This window comes from Schistocerca gregaria, chromosome 3 (assembly GCF_023897955.1).
Source record: "Schistocerca gregaria isolate iqSchGreg1 chromosome 3, iqSchGreg1.2, whole genome shotgun sequence".
In the NCBI taxonomy this organism is placed as follows: domain Eukaryota; kingdom Metazoa; phylum Arthropoda; class Insecta; order Orthoptera; family Acrididae; genus Schistocerca; species Schistocerca gregaria.
In genome coordinates, this window is record NC_064922.1 from 230,256,283 (window position 1) to 230,272,208 (window position 15,926).

A 15,926-nucleotide genomic window follows, 5' to 3' on the forward strand; every position below is an offset into this window, starting at 1 on the left:
GTGTGTGATATCCTTAGGTTAGTTAGGTTTAAATAGTTCTAAGTCTGGAGGACTGATGACCTCAGATGTTAAGTCCCATAGTGCTTAGGGAAATTTGAACCATTTTTATTGTAGCATTCTTGAGAGACAAAATGTAATTTCTCCACATGATCTCTGTCTCTCTATCCATCTTAGTAAGGGCTGTATATCTGCATAGTAAATGTCTGTAGCTGGACGTTTGAAGCACTGCTTAGCAGGTTTCACAAGGGCGTCGTCAGCGTCATTACTCGTTCTACGAAGCGATTATTTGAGTTTATGAAACAGTTGGTAGTAACATGGTGTCACATCAGGCCTGTAGGGTGGTTGTCCAATGCTGTCCTCCCAAGCCGTGCGATCGTGGTGGCTGGGCGTTACATGCAATGGCAAATAATCATATTTTCCGATGCTATCGAATATGACACTTACAAGAATAAAGTATTTTTCATGGTTGCTACATACGTGTCACGAACAGATTGGGGTTCAGCAGGGCATGATGTTCAAAATGGCTCTGAGCACTATGGGACTAGACTTCTGAGGTAATCAGTCCCCTAGAACTTAGAACTATTTAAACCTAATTAACCTAAGGACATCACACACATCCATGCCCGAGGCAGGGTTCGAACCTGCAACCGTGGCGGTCGAGCGGTTCCGGACTGTAGCGCCTAGAACCGCTCAGCCATCACAGTCGGCGGTATGATGTTCATAACCAAGTGTTCCTGAATCAAAAAACACAGTAGTCATCACTTTTCGTGCTGGAAGATACAGTTCTGAATTTCTTCTTTTTCGGCAGGTTTTGGCAACATTATTTCATCAATTGCCTTTTCATCTCCGGTTCAAAGTACTGCAACCATGTTTCAGCTGGCATCACAATTGATACAAAGAAATCAGCTCCAGAATTATCATGTTGTTCTAACATTTTACTGCACATTGCCCTCGGTGTATCATTGTGGGCATCCATCAACATTCTGACACAAACGTTTTAACTCTCGTAATATTCTGTACACATTTACTTCTCCTACTCCCATTCGGATTGTCGGTTCGTTCGCTGTTACACGCTTGTCGACCAAAAACAGGTTGTGAATACGCTACACATTGTGATGAGTCTGTGCCGTGATCGGTTTGCAGCTGCGTGGGAGGTCGCGAGCACTAGCGTGCACACTTTCACCAAACAACCTGCTTTCCCGAAGATTAACAGAGCTCCGATCACCGGCGTCTTACCCACACCCCTTCTTCCTCTTGTCAGTGTGTGTTTGTGGCTCTTTCCCAAGACTCAGAAACGCAATAACAGCACGCTACTTCAGACGAATACCAAATGCAGCTGACACATGGACGGAGTGCAACAACAGCGCGACTTGCGGAAACAGGTTGAATTTAATCTGAATGCACACAGGAAAAATAGCAAAGGTGTAGAGAAAAATTTGGATTTTGTAAGAAAATGTGCATTTCTTTCAGAATGACCTTTGTCTTCTTTCTGCAGTTTGGTTACTGTACATGTTACAAATGACCTTTCATTCCCTGATTTTATCCCTGATAGCTTTAGTCTAAACAAGGCCCAAGGTACTCATAGCCTTGGGTAAATCAACCATGACCAAACTCATACATCTGGTGTGCAAGGGGTATGAGACCCTAGGACTTCAAGAAGATTATAATAATTCCAATTTCAAATAAATAAGTTGTTGACAAGTGTGAATATTTCCTAACTATCAGTTTAAGAAGTCATGGTTTAGAGAGACAAGGAAAAACTGGTATAAGGTGACCTTGGAAAAAATGTGTTTGAATTCCAGGAAACTGTACGAACATGCGCGGCAAAACTGACCCTATGATGTATCATAGAAGATAGTTAAGGGAAACGCAAACATATATTTATATTATTGGTAGACTTAGAGAAATCTTCAGATAATTTTGACTGGAATCCTCTCTTTCAAACTATGAGTGAAACAGGGAGTGAAAAGGTGCTTACAACTTGCACAGAAACCAGATGGCAGTTATGAGAGTCGAATGACATGAAAGGGGAGCAGTGGTTGAGAAGGGAGTGAGACAGGGTTCTAGCGTATACCCGACGTTATTCAGTCAGTACATTGAGCAACCAGTAAATGAAGCCAAAGTAAAATTTGGAGCAGGAATTAAAGTCCAGGGAGAAGAAATAAAACTTTGAGTTTTGCTGATGACGTTGTAGTTCTGTCAGAGACATAAAACAACGTAGAAGAGCAGTTTAAGGGAATGCAGAATGTCTTGAAAAGACGATATAAGATGAACATCTACAAAGCAAAACAAGGATAATGGAATGTAGTCGAATTAAAACAGAAGATGTTGAGAGAATTCGATTAGGAAATGAGGCACTTAAAGTAGTAGATGAGTTTTGTTATTTAGACAGTAAGTAACTGATGAGGACCGTAGGAGAGAGTATATAAAATGTTGACTGACAATGACAAGAAAAGCGTTTCTAAAGTAGCGAAATTTATTAACATAGAATGCAAATTTAGGTTTCAGGAAGCCTTCTCTGAAAGTATTTGTATGGAGTGTAGCCATGTATGTAAGTGGAATATAGACGGCACAGAGGTTAGACAAAAGGGGAATAGGATCTTTTTAAATGTGGTGCACAGAAGAAAGCTGAAGATTGGATGGGTAGATTATGCAACTAATAACGGGGTACTGAATACAGTTGGGGAGAAATGAAATCTGTGCGAAGCCTAACTAGAAGAGAAGAGATAGGTTGATAGGACATATTCTGGGACGTCAACGGATCGCCAATTTAGTACTGGATAGAAGTGTAGAGGGTAAAAATCGTAGAAGGAGACCAAGTGATGAAGACAGTAAGATGATTCAGACGGATGTGGGTGGCAGTAGTTATTCGGATATCAAGAGACTTGCAAAGGATTGTGCAACATCGAGACCTGCGTCTAACCAATCTTCAGGCTGAAAACCGTAAAAATAAAATTCCGAACAAGACATTTTACATAATTAATCACTCATTATTGACCCTACAATTTATCTTATCTTAGAAGATAGATTAAGGAAAGGCAAACCTACGTTTCTAGCATTTGTAGACTTAGAAAAAGCTTTTGACAATGTTGACTGGAATACTCTCTTTCAAATTCTGAAAGTGGCAGGGGTAAAATACAGAGAGCGGAAGGCTGTTTACAATCTGTACAGAAACCAGATGGCAGTTATAAGAGTCTAGGGGCACGAAAGGGAAGCAGTGGTTGGGAAGCGGGTAAGACAGGGTTGTAGCCTGTCCCCGATGTTATACAATCTGTATATTGAACAAGCAGTAAAGGAAACAAAAGAAAAATTCGGAGTAGGTGTTAAAATGCACGGAGAAGAAATAAAAGTTTTGAGGTTCGCCAATGACATTGTAATTCTGTCAGAGACAGCAAAGGACTTGGAAGAGCAGTGCCTTGAAAGGAGGATATAAGATGAACATCAACAAAAGCAAAACGAGGATAATGGAATGTAGTCGAATTAAATCCGGTGATGCTAAGGGTATTACATTAGGAAAGGAGACACACTGAAAGTAGTGAAGGAGTATTGCTATTTGGGGAGCAAAATAACTGATGATGGTAGAAGTACTAAGGATATAAAATGTAGACTGGCAATGGCAAGGAAAGCGTTTCTGAAGAAGAGAAATTTGTTAAAATCGAGTATAGATCTAAGTGTCAGGAAGTTGTTTCTGAGAGTATTTGTATGGAAGTGAAATATGGACGATAAATGGTTTGGACAAGAAGAGAATAGAAGCTTTCGAATTGTGGTGCTACAGAAGAATGCTGAAGATTAGATGGGTAGATCATATAACTAATAAGGAGGTATTGAATAGAATTTAGGAGAAAAGGAGTTAGTGGCACAACTTGACTAGAAGAAGGGATCGGTTGGTAGGCATTAAGGGATCACCAATTTAGTATTGGAGGGCAGCGTGCAGGGTAAAAGTCGTAGAGGGAAACCAAGAGATGAAGAATGTAGGTTGCAATAGCTACTGGGAGATGAAGAAGCTTACACAGGATAGAGTAGCATGGAGAGCTGCATCAAACCAGTCTCAGGACTGAAGACCACAACAACAACAGTCTCTTATTGATAGGACGCTCATCAGTAGGTGCGAGTCTGCTCCACAGCACACGACATATGATTCACCTGAGCTTCGCCTGATACAAGTCGTTACGTCATACTGAAGTTCTCGTGTCTGCCGACAGGCGGCGCGCGGGCGCTGCGGCTGGTGCGCGTGCGAGTCCCCCCGCTGGTGGCTCGCGGCATGACGGCGCGGCTCGAGTGCCGCTTCGAGCTGCAGCGGGACCGCCTCTACTCCGTCACGTGGTACAAGGACCACGAGGAGTTCTACCGATACGTGCCGCGCGCGCCCACGCCGCAGCACAGCTACCGCCTCGAGGGCGTCCGAGTGGTCGTGAGTAGCTCTTATAATGCAAACCCCTACCAGCTCTTCCTTCTTCAGGATTAACATACCGGGTGATCAGAAAGTCGGTATGAATTTGAAAACTGAATAAATCATTGCATAATGTAGATAGAGAGGTACAAATTGACATGCATGCTTGGAATGACATGGGGTTTTAATAGAACCAAAAAAAAAAAAAATATACAAAATTTCGGAAAATGTCCGACAGATGGCGCTTCATCTGATCAGAATAGCAATAATTAGCATAACAAAGTAAGACAAAGCAAATATGATGCTCAATATGTCCACCATCATTCCTCAACAATAGCTGTAGTCGAGGAATAATGTTGTGAACAGCACTGTAAAGCATGTCCGGAGTTAATGGTGAGGCATTGGCGTCGGATGTTGTCTTTCAGCATTCCTGGAGATGTCGATCTATCACGATAAACGTGCGACTTCATGTAACCCCAAAGCCAATAATCGCACGGACTGAGGTCTGCGGAATCTGGGAGGCCAAGCATGACGAAAGTGGCGGCTGAGCACACGATCATCACCAAACGACGTGCGCAAGAGATCTGTCGGACATTTTCTGATTTTTCTTTTTCTTTTAATAAAACACCATGTTATTCCAAGAATGTGTCAATTTTTACCTCTCCATCTACATTATTCCGTGGTTTGTTAAGTTGTCAAATTTATACTGACTTTTTGATCATCCAGTAGCTTAAATGTAACTTATACCTATGCAATAAATCCTACCAATAACACTTTTCTGTGTCTCTCTCAGGGGAAATTTTGTTACTTTTTACAGTACAAGACGACTACAAAATCGCTTTACAGTTAAACTAAACGTGTTACTGTGTAGGATGGTGAGGTATTAAAGTTTTGAAGCTTCCATCCTGATGACCAATGAGGCACGGTGCTCCTCACGATGCAACGTGACTGCCGCAAAACTGCTATGTGACTTTCACGTGACTGCCCGTGAGGGAGAATAAATTCTGTATTTTCAACATTTCACGGCCCTATCAGCAACTGCATAAATATTAATTTTAAATTAACAACAGCCTCATTTGCAATGTTTACCAAGATTTATCTAAGTTTCAGTTTGGATAACCCAACCTTCTTCAGAATAAAAGGAACTACGATTTGTCCCAACTGAAACATCGGTAAATCTAGGTAAACATTGCAATTGAAGCTGTTGTTAATATAAAACTAATAAATTCTGTGTTGACCCCTCCAATATTCGCCTTTCTATGTTTGGAGAGCAACAGAGGCAGATACCAGTGACTTCACTGTGGAGGAGCGCCTAGTGACGAGTATATGGGTTCACGAATGGCACAGAAACACCAACGAAAATGTGATATATGCGACGGACAGGTTTCGTGAACGGTTCGGTAAGGAGCTACCAAGACATCAGACTTTTGACCACATGGCAGAAGGAAGTCTTGTACCAGAAAAGTGTTCTAGATCCCCCCTCACCACCACCTCACCCCCAACCCTCCCTGGTCGTCCATCAACCCAAATGTGCAGAAGTAAGTGTGTCAGTGATGCGTTCATCCTGAAAGTCGAAAGAAATTATGCTACAGAACATGAAATTTAAAGAAGCACAAAGCAAGCCCAAATGAAAACTCACTTTGAGCTGAAAGCATTCCGACCGATGGCAATCAATGAACTAGATAAAGATGACACACTGCTGCAGGTATATCAAGCCATACAGGGATATTCATGATACACATACAGGCGTTTTTGACAAATAACTGTAGGTATTATTGACGTTACAATGAAATAATTGCATGTGTAAAGACACAACGTGTCATGTTTGGGATAGATGAGAACATCCTGTTCTTGCAGGATAGAGCAGGAGCACAGTTTAGCGAGACGAGGGTGTCACCGACACCTTGAATGAAGACTGTTGCTGAACTGACGATTGTCTTGGTCACCAGACACAGTTACTTGATTTTCAGTCAAGTGCCCCAAGGAAGTTGAAGAAAATTACAAGAATTTTTGCATGTACCCCTCGAGACCACAACAGGAAATAATTTACGCAGATCACAGACAGATGCTGTACATATGGACGTCACTCCCAAAGAAATGCACAAAATTCTTTCAAAAATCTTTTATTCTACAGCTTCGCTACTCACGATAGAAACATCCTTCTTGCCTGCATTCAAATTCGGTTCAACCTGTTCCCGCAGGACTGCTGATACTGTGCAGCGTATTCACAGCCTCATTTGGCTGAAAAACGCGTAACAGTGAACGAAATGTCAATGTAGAAGGGAGAAAAGCAAGTGAGTGCAAAAATTGAAAGTTGAAATTGAGAACGTTTGCGTCATTTGGGTGCTGAGAATGTTGACAAAAAGAAACACGGAAGACAGCGTGGAGCAAAATGTCTGAACAATATGGGAATTCTGGAGATGATTTCTTCGCAAGAATTATGGTGGAAGATGAAACATTGTTGCATCTATTTGAACAGCAGACGAAAAGATAACCAGTGGAATAACATTCTGCAAATTTGCCAAAGAAGAAGAAATTCCAAATTGCTTCTTTAGCAGGACAATTGAAGGCTACTGATTTTTTATTATTTTTTTATTCAGAGGACTGTTACTTATGGGCATATCAATTCAGCCATGCGTATGGTAAGCCTTAAAAGATTTAGTCTTGGAATGTGTTGCATTGGCCAAAATAGACAATTGTTGCATAATAACGCTCCGCTATATGCAGTGAGAAAACCGCCTCAGAGATCACAAAGCTTGGGTGCGAAACACTGATACTACTACCCTGAAGCCCTAATCTGGTACCATGTGATTACCATCTCTGCGGTAAACTGAAGGATTCCATTTGCAGAACGAGATTTGAAGACGAGGACTCCTTCTGAAGGCTTCTAAACAGATGTCCAAGCGTCCTAGTCTTTACTCCTGTCGTGAAAGAGCACAGGCGTTGGCTGCTTAGCGCCTAAGCAATCGGCAACCCTTCTGGCACTTCGGGCACGCGTGCAGCCTACACGCCCCCTGCAGGCCTCCGTCATCGGCCGCTATAAAGGTCGGCGCCAGAGATGCTCTGTTCTTCCGGCTGCGAGAGGCTCTCCCAGCCTCCGGAAGGTGCTGCTCACCCCATCGTCTTAGGAAACCCGAAGTCCATCGTAGAGATCGACACCGCTGTATTCAGAATTCATCGTTGTTTCCCTTGGCGCAATCGCAGTGTGCCCAAGACAGACTTTTCTGTTCCTATGCTGGTGCTATTCAGGACAGCTTCATCGGACTTCTTATAATTTCCATACAAGCTATTTGTCTATGAAGATCATAATTCTGTTACTTTGTCAGACTCTGGAATCACCATAATGACAAGCCTTCATACGTGTGAGGCACTGTAATTGTGATTTTGTTATTATCGTCGAAGCAGACGTTTCTTTCTTTGGTTAATGAGCATTTGTAAGTTTTGATCACCGTTATCGCTGTCCCGATGTGAGCGACACATCAGAAGTGACGAAGACCACGTGGAAAAATGACGTTTTTTTCTCACATGAATGTGTCGACATACTGTAAAAAGTGTGAAGGTAGTGAAAAGAAACTGGATGTTTAAATATGTATTGGGCGTCTCTTTTGGAGAATCTGGAGAGATCTGGAATCACCATAATGACAAGCCTTCATACGTGTGAGGCACTGTAATTGTGATTTTGTTATTATCGTCGAAGCAGACGTTTCTTTCTTTGGTTAATGAGCATTTGTAAGTTTTGATCACCGTTATCGCTGTCCCGATGTGAGCGACACATCAGAAGTGACGAAGACCACGTGGAAAAATGACGTTTTTTTCTCACATGAATGTGTCGACATACTGTAAAAAGTGTGAAGGTAGTGAAAAGAAACTGGATGTTTAAATATGTATTGGGCGTCTCTTTTGGAGCGACCCTCTTGACTTTTTCCCCTTAAATTGATATCGGGCTAGCAAGAGAGAAGAAAGGACGGATTAGTGCCCAACGTCCAGTTTACGAAGAGGTCATTACAGAAGGAGTACAAGCTCTCATTGTGGGAGGAAATCAACGATATATCCAAATCTGGATAACCGAAGGGTGGTCTGAAACAGCGTCCTCCCTTATGAGAGACGATTGAATTAACCATTATGCTGCGTTGCTCAGTGTCAACATTAGAGACATTCGGTAGGGAAAAAAATTTGATACCCAGGATTAGACGGGTAGTTCCGATAACTAATGAAAAGGTACTCATCCAATCAGGGAGAAAAGATATTTACGGTACAACTTGACAAAAAAAAAGGAGTCTGTTGGTATGGCACTCTCTGGGACACCAAGGAATGGTCAGTTTGGTAAGAGAGAAATGTGTGAGATGGGAAAATTGCAGAGGTAGACCAAAACTTGCAAATAGTAAGCAAGCCCAACTGGGTAGTTACTGCAGAGACGGGGAGACTTGCAAACGATAGACTACCATGGAGCACGACATAAGACCAGTCTTCTTGCAAACGATAGACTACCGTGGTAAACTACATAAGACCAGTCTTCAGTATGAAGACTGCAAAACAACACCCAGTATGAGCTAAATAATGTCAAGTGTGGAATCTACAATAGCAAGGCAATGTCAGAAAAAAAGAAAATTTATGTAAGTTGACTTCTCACAGAATCAAAATGTTGCCAAAATACTCATATGGTGAGTACAGGAAGTAGTTGGGAATTAGTCAGATGAGAAACTGTTCTATTTTATGCAATAGAAAGGCAAGTGGTGTGTACAGAATAGAAAAACAAGGCTGTGTTTGTAAAATTTGTGCATTTAGATCATATCGAGGAGACGGAATGACTGAAACACTGGATTCGCATTGGGGAGAAGCTGTGAACCTATATGTGTTCGGAAATACTGACAGAGGTTTTCAGTAGTTTTCAGAAATTATTTAAGGAGAAAGGCATGATGGTGCATTTTAATAAGTCACAGACTGTTTCCTTCAAGAAACTTGTCTTCGTGAACTTGGGCTCCATTAGTACTGACCTCGACGTCACATGTACGCTAAATCCTAAATCTGTTACTTTATTGCTATTCGGAAGTATGTGAAAAACTAAATATCTAGATAAAACTTGAAGTAAAGAGATCGTAAAATTGGGAGGAGACAAGTCCCTGGAAAAGAAGAAGGGTCTGATTAACAGGACAAATGCTAAACATGTAGAACTTCCTCAAAAGAAAGTATTTTTTTCCAAGGGAGTGTATATTTTCGTATAAAGGGTTTATTTAAATTACTATTGGTCAGTTTCTGCTGTTGGCCAATTTGAAGTCCAATAAATCACCCCGTATTAGGGTACCCCAAAAGCAACGAATCATTTTCTTGAAACACATTTTTAATGTAGAAAACATTTTCACAAACTTGCAGCATGCTGCAGGTGAAAAATGGATGCGGAACTTGTCTTATCACTGAAGAGCCAAAGAAGCTTGTACACCTGCCTAATACCGAATAGCCCCTCCCCCCCCCCCCCCCCCAGCTCCGAGCAGAAGTGCTGCAAAACATCTTGGCAAGGACTTGACTGCTGTCTGAAGTAGTGCTGGAAGGGAACTGACACCTTGAATCCTGCAGGGCTGTCCATAAATCCGTAAGAGCACGAGCGGGGTGGTAATCTCTTCTGAACAGCACGTTGCAAGGCATCCCAGATATGCTCAATAATGTTGATGTATGGGGAGTTTAGTGTTTGAACTTAGAAGAAAGTTCCTGGAGCCACTCTGTAGCAATTGGAGACGTGTGGGGTGTCGCATTGTCCTACTGGAAATTTCCCGTATCATTCCGACTGCACACGCCTCACACCATTACAGAGCTTCCACCAGCTTCAACAGTCCCCTACCGACACGCAGAGTCCATTGATTCATGAGTGTGTCTCAATAATCGTACACGTCCGACCAGGCAACATGTTTCCAGTCATCAACAGTCCAATGTCGGTGTTGACGGGCCCAGGCGAGACGTAAAGTTTTGCGTCCTGCAGTCAGCAAGGGTACACGAGAGTGCCTTCGGCTCCGAAAGCCCTTATCGACGATGTTTCGGTGAATGGTTCGCACGCTGACACTTGTTGATGGCACAGTACTGAAATCTGCAGCAATTGGGCCGGCCGCTGTGACCGTGCGGTTCTAAGGGTTTCAGTCCGGAACCACGAGGTTGCTACGATCGCATGTTCGAATCGTGGCTAGGGCTTAGATGTGTGTGATGTCCTTAGGTTCGTAAGGTTTACGTAGTTCTAAGTCTAGGGGACTGATGACCTCAGATGTTAAGTCCCATAGTGCTTAGAGCCATTTGAACAAGTTTTTGAACAAATTGGCGGAGGGGTTGCACTTCCGTCATTTTGAACGATTCTCTTCAGTCATCGTTGGTCCCGTCCTTGCATTATCTTTTTCTGGTCGCAGTGATGTCGGAGGTTTGATGTTTTACCGTATTCCTGATATTTACGGTACACTCGTGAAATGGTTGTACGGGAAAATCCCCACTTCATCGATACCTCGGAATGCTGTGTCCGATCGCTCGTGCGCCGACTACAACACCACGTTCAAACTCATTTAAATCTTGATGACTTGCCACTGTAACAGCAGTAAACGATCTTACAACTGCACGAGACCCTTGTTGTCTTATATAGGCGTTGTCGACCGCAGCTCCGTCTTCTGCCTGTTTACATATCTCTGTATTTGAATACACATTCCTAAACCAGTTTCTTCGGCGCTTCAGTTTAATTGAAATAAATGGTTGTAGATTCGTCATAAGTTGCATTGAGAAGCATGTATTTTTTGTTTCTTGATCGTGACTGGTTCTGGAAACTATTACGAAGGAGATAACAGTTAACTTGACAATTTGATACAAACGAGGCACATATTAGTAATACAATTATAGAACACTAATATACATGTAAGGTATACAAATTTGTTATGGTTCTATTTTAAAAGGTGCCTTACTACTTGTATACCATGCTGTAAGTGTGACAATTACAGGCGATAGCCCAATACAGAAACTTCCCCTGCTGTAATCAAAGCGGTATATGGCTGACTGCACCACACACGACGGACATTAGGGAACTGAATGTGTAGAGACACCATTGGTTACCAGGTAAGATTGAAGCCGCGGACAGCGGCGCGCGTCCAAGAGAACTCTCACTTAAGAGTACGGTATAACTAATAAGGCAACTTGTAAAATAGAACTATGACGAATTTGTATACCTTGCACGTGTATTGGTGTATTGTAATTCTGTTACGAATATGCGTCTCGTTTTCATAAAACTGTCATGTCAGCTGTAATCTTTTTGTAGGATGGTTGGAAAATGGACACATGTGTCCGGAACTAGTCACCACCAAGACATGAGTATAGATTCTTCTCAATGCAACTTAGGACGATGCTACAACCATTTATTTCAATTCATATATCTTTCACCCAAGGCACACGTCAGACGTTAAGGTACAATTGGCTACCCTGAATGTCAACGCATTGGACCATCTTTCAGTTGTGGCTCAGAACGCATTCCGTGGTTGATCAGGTGTGATGCTGTTAACTGTCTCAAGAATCTAATCATGCATGTGATGCAGTGTACTGATTTGAATCCTTTAGTCGTAGGATCTTATGTAACCCCTTCCACTCGCCCCCAAGAGTATAAAGGAGATAGTTCAGAAGACTTTGAAGCTCAAATACACTGTGGACCTCTACCAACTCACCGTCCAGAGAACGGGCCACAGACGTAATATCGAACAGCCAGAGCAAAATTGGGATGAATTCCGCCCTTCTGGAATTCAGAACTCCAGGAAACGCTCAAGCATGTCAAGGTAATTGATAAAAGGTCCGGAGTTCAAGTCTCATTTCTGCACACAATTTTAATCTGCCAGGAAGTTTCATATCAGCCCACGTTTCACTGCAGAGTAATGATTTCATTCTATCTAAATGGTATGTGTTATCATTTGCTCTGCATAAAAGATTGGTCCATAAATCTTTCTCTAGGTCATAGCTAGCTATATATGCAGTTTCAGTATATTTCTCTCCTATTTTTGCACCTTATGAGGAGTAGGCCTATTGTCGGCACATAACCGACAGTTATGACTGTTCACAGAACCACATGTGTGACATGTGGCCTCATCTAAGCAGAGATTTCCATTTTCCAAAAAATCAGCAAATATTTCCATGCAGTAGGCGTAAACTTCCTCCTTCTACTTTACCTACATCTGATACGTCGTCTATGGATCGTGGAATGTTCCACTCACGCCTCCTCAACGGTCCGGACTAGGTCGACAGACGGTGATGGTAGTCCAGGATGTTCCTCATTAAACACACTCCCTCTTCGACTGAATTAGTTGACAAGAAGCCTGGTAGCGATTGGTCCATGTTGGAAGCTGTTTTCCATTTCTTCGTTGGGACAACGTTGGCACCTCCCCGAATGTTTTACCATCACGTTTCCAGGAAACAATTGCTATTCTTCCTTCTACATGGAGTGTCTGAAAGGCCTCTGCAAGAAGAATTGATTACATTAATGTTTTCATGACAGTGAACTTTTATTTTTGGGACTCTCTGCACATCCAGTTTTTTAAATATATTTGCGACATTATTTAGTTTGCGTTGCGCCAAATTTATAAGTTACTACTAGCTCTAAATGGAAAATTGTGCCTCATATAGTGTTCTATGGAAATTTACTCTCGACAAAATCGTGTAGTATTTAAGAAATATCAATTTACAATTGAACCAAACGTAGAAAAGATAATTCATTCAGTTCTAGTTAATCGTTCATGGAAGGTAGTAACAGAGGGAGAAAATCAACGGTGAACCATAACATTGGACGCATGCAGAAAAGGAGAAGAGCATCTATCCAGTTGCAGAAACTGAACATTAAATAGCGGAGGGTGGTGACTTCCAATCGTTCAAGATTCTGTTTCAAGTTACTTTACCTATAACGTTTGGACTCCAAACTAAAGTACAAAGAAAGGACATTCTCACAATAACTCCTTGTTCAGCCACACAAACGCCCAATAGCTTATTGCAAGCACTAAACTTAAGCTATTCTAAATTAGAGCAAGAAAGTGATTGACAGTTGAGAACATTCGAGCTCGGAACGGTGCGACATTGCCAGTTTTCAGCGTTACCACCGAACAAAACATGCTGTCAGCTTTCATACTGAATTCATTCACACCATCGTCTGCTAACGTACACTCCTCACATTTATTTGGAAGACCATAATAGCCTTATAAAATTTCTGTATACCATCGCAGCTAATCTGAGAAATTTCTTGCATTATCCAAAACGCAGTACAGATAAACAAAACAATGGTTCAAATGGTTAAAATGGCTCTGAGCACTATGGGACTCAACTGCTGTGGTCATTAGTCCCCTAGAACTTAGAACTACTTTAACCTAACTAACCTAAGGACATCACAAACATCCATGCCCGAGGCAGGATTCGAACCTGCGACTGTAGCAGTCGCACGGTTCCGGACTGCGCGCCTAGAACCGCGAGACCACCACGGCCGGCTAAAACAATGGTTCAAATGCCTCTGAGCACTATGGGACTTAACTCCATGCCCGAGGCACGATTCAAACCTGCGACCGTAGCGGTCATGCGGTTCTAGACTGAAGCGCCTAGAACAGCTCGGCCACAGCAGCCGGCCGACAGATAAACAAAGACGATTAGCGTTGTATCGTCATATCGGAAGTGTTGGCATTTTCTAGAAAGAATATCGATAGTCATACATCGGAATAGTACTGACGATATATCGACAACATCGACAAATTTCCCCGATGTAATGGGCTTTCATAATTTTTATAAATTTTGACAGCATAGTCCACTGAGAGCTGTGACCTAATTCTATATTCAAAAATGAACAGTCGAGAGCCCAATAATATTTCTTTATAAACCGGTTTCGACTGCAGTACAATTTTACTGCCGCCAACTTATATTTAGCGCAAAGACGACAAAGATAAGATAAGAGAGATTAGGGCTCGTACAGAGGCATATAGGCAGTAATTTTTCCCTCGTTCTGTTTGGGAGTGGAACAGGGAGAGAAGATGTAGTTGTGGTACGAGGAATCCTCCTCCACGCAACGTATGGTGGATTGCGGAGTATGTATGTAGATGTATGTAGATCTACAAGCCATCTTTAGAATTATTCGGGCCCACTATGGCTAGTGCTGGGGCTCGTACAGCAGTGTACGAAAAATCTGAGCAAGTGCCAGCACCAGCTATAGCGGTCCCAAAAATTCTGAAGATGCCTTGTAGACAAGCCGATGCCGGTTAATAAAGAAATATTATTGCGATCTGTTCATTTTTAGATTTCATAACTTTTCTTCCTGTATAATTTTATTGGACATGGTTCCTAAGAAGGATATGATGAGACATATTAGAAATGAAAACGGTTCTACTGCTAGCTTAACTTTCGTGTCAAAACGTTTCGGAACAGATCCTTCACGTATATGATCACATCAAAAATTGTTCGCACGGAGCATTATGAAGCGTACGGGAGCGCCATTATTCCATGCTGTGAAACCTGAGCTGGCCAAAATATCCCTTTACTCGTCACTATCTGTAGCCGTGAATTACGCAGTGGATTAGACATATGCAGCAATCTTAACCATATGTAATCAACCATCTACACGTTAGGAAAGCAGCACCTTAGCCTTGTGAACTCCAATCGTTTTCAGATCATCAGAACTGTTTTCTCTCCCACAACTGTATTAATATACACTACCAGATCTGAAATATCTGGGCATCTATGTGTGGAGATCAACATGAGGTATGTCCAGCCCTCTCCTTATGGCGGGTTTAATTCTACTGAGCATACTTTGAATGCGGTGTCGGAATTTCTCTGGATTAATGGCTACCCAGTGTTCCTCAAGAGGCGAAACCGGAGAGGGTAGTCATGTCGGACACTGCGGTCTGGAGCGAAACTGACTTTTTAACTCATCCCAGATGGGTTGCTTTGGGCTGGTGTGGAGGCCCTTGGCAGTTCAGTCTGTCTCAGGAACGTCATTGTCCTGAAACCATTGCCCCATAGATGACAGGGTACAGTGTCATGCTGATGCAGACAGTCATCGTCTTGGAACTGCTGATCTACTGCACACAGTACACAACACTGTGTAAGATTTGTTCTTAACCTTTCGCAATTACCGTCTTGTTAAGCACAATAGGAGGCCAAACCCCAATCACAAAAAACACCCTCATACGTACACTATTTTTTCCGTAATGCATTGTAACATTCTGCAGTCATTCGCCAAACCAAATCCCTACTGTATGGTTGCCACAGAGGGTAGCGTGATTCATCAAATCAGTAGACTCTATTCTTCCACTGTGCAGTGGCTTCGCTGTTTACACCACCTCAAGAGTCGCTTAGCAGCGACCTCAGAAGCCCGTGGCTTATGAATAGCTGCTCAGCTACTGTATCCGACTGTTTTTAAGTTTCCGCTGTCTTCATTTCAGTGGCTAGCGTTGCTGCTTCTAGATTTCCGGCCGGGTTGGGGATTTTCTCCACCTGGGGACTGAGTGGTTGTGTTGTCCAGCTCATTTAATCATCATTCGGGAACGTGGCGAGACTGGATAGT

The 15,926-nt window shown here is 42.4% G+C and overlaps 1 protein-coding gene across 1 annotated transcript in view; it reads left to right on the plus strand.

Moving 5' to 3' along the window:
• The window catches only part of LOC126354438 (uncharacterized), a 432,827-nt gene that overhangs the window by 302,669 nt on the left and 114,232 nt on the right, over window positions 1-15,926 (plus strand). The window contains exon 3 of the mRNA XM_050004124.1: window positions 4,203-4,411. Within this exon, the coding sequence (XP_049860081.1) occupies window positions 4,203-4,411 (209 nt within the window). The remainder of the gene's footprint in view (window positions 1-4,202; window positions 4,412-15,926) is intronic.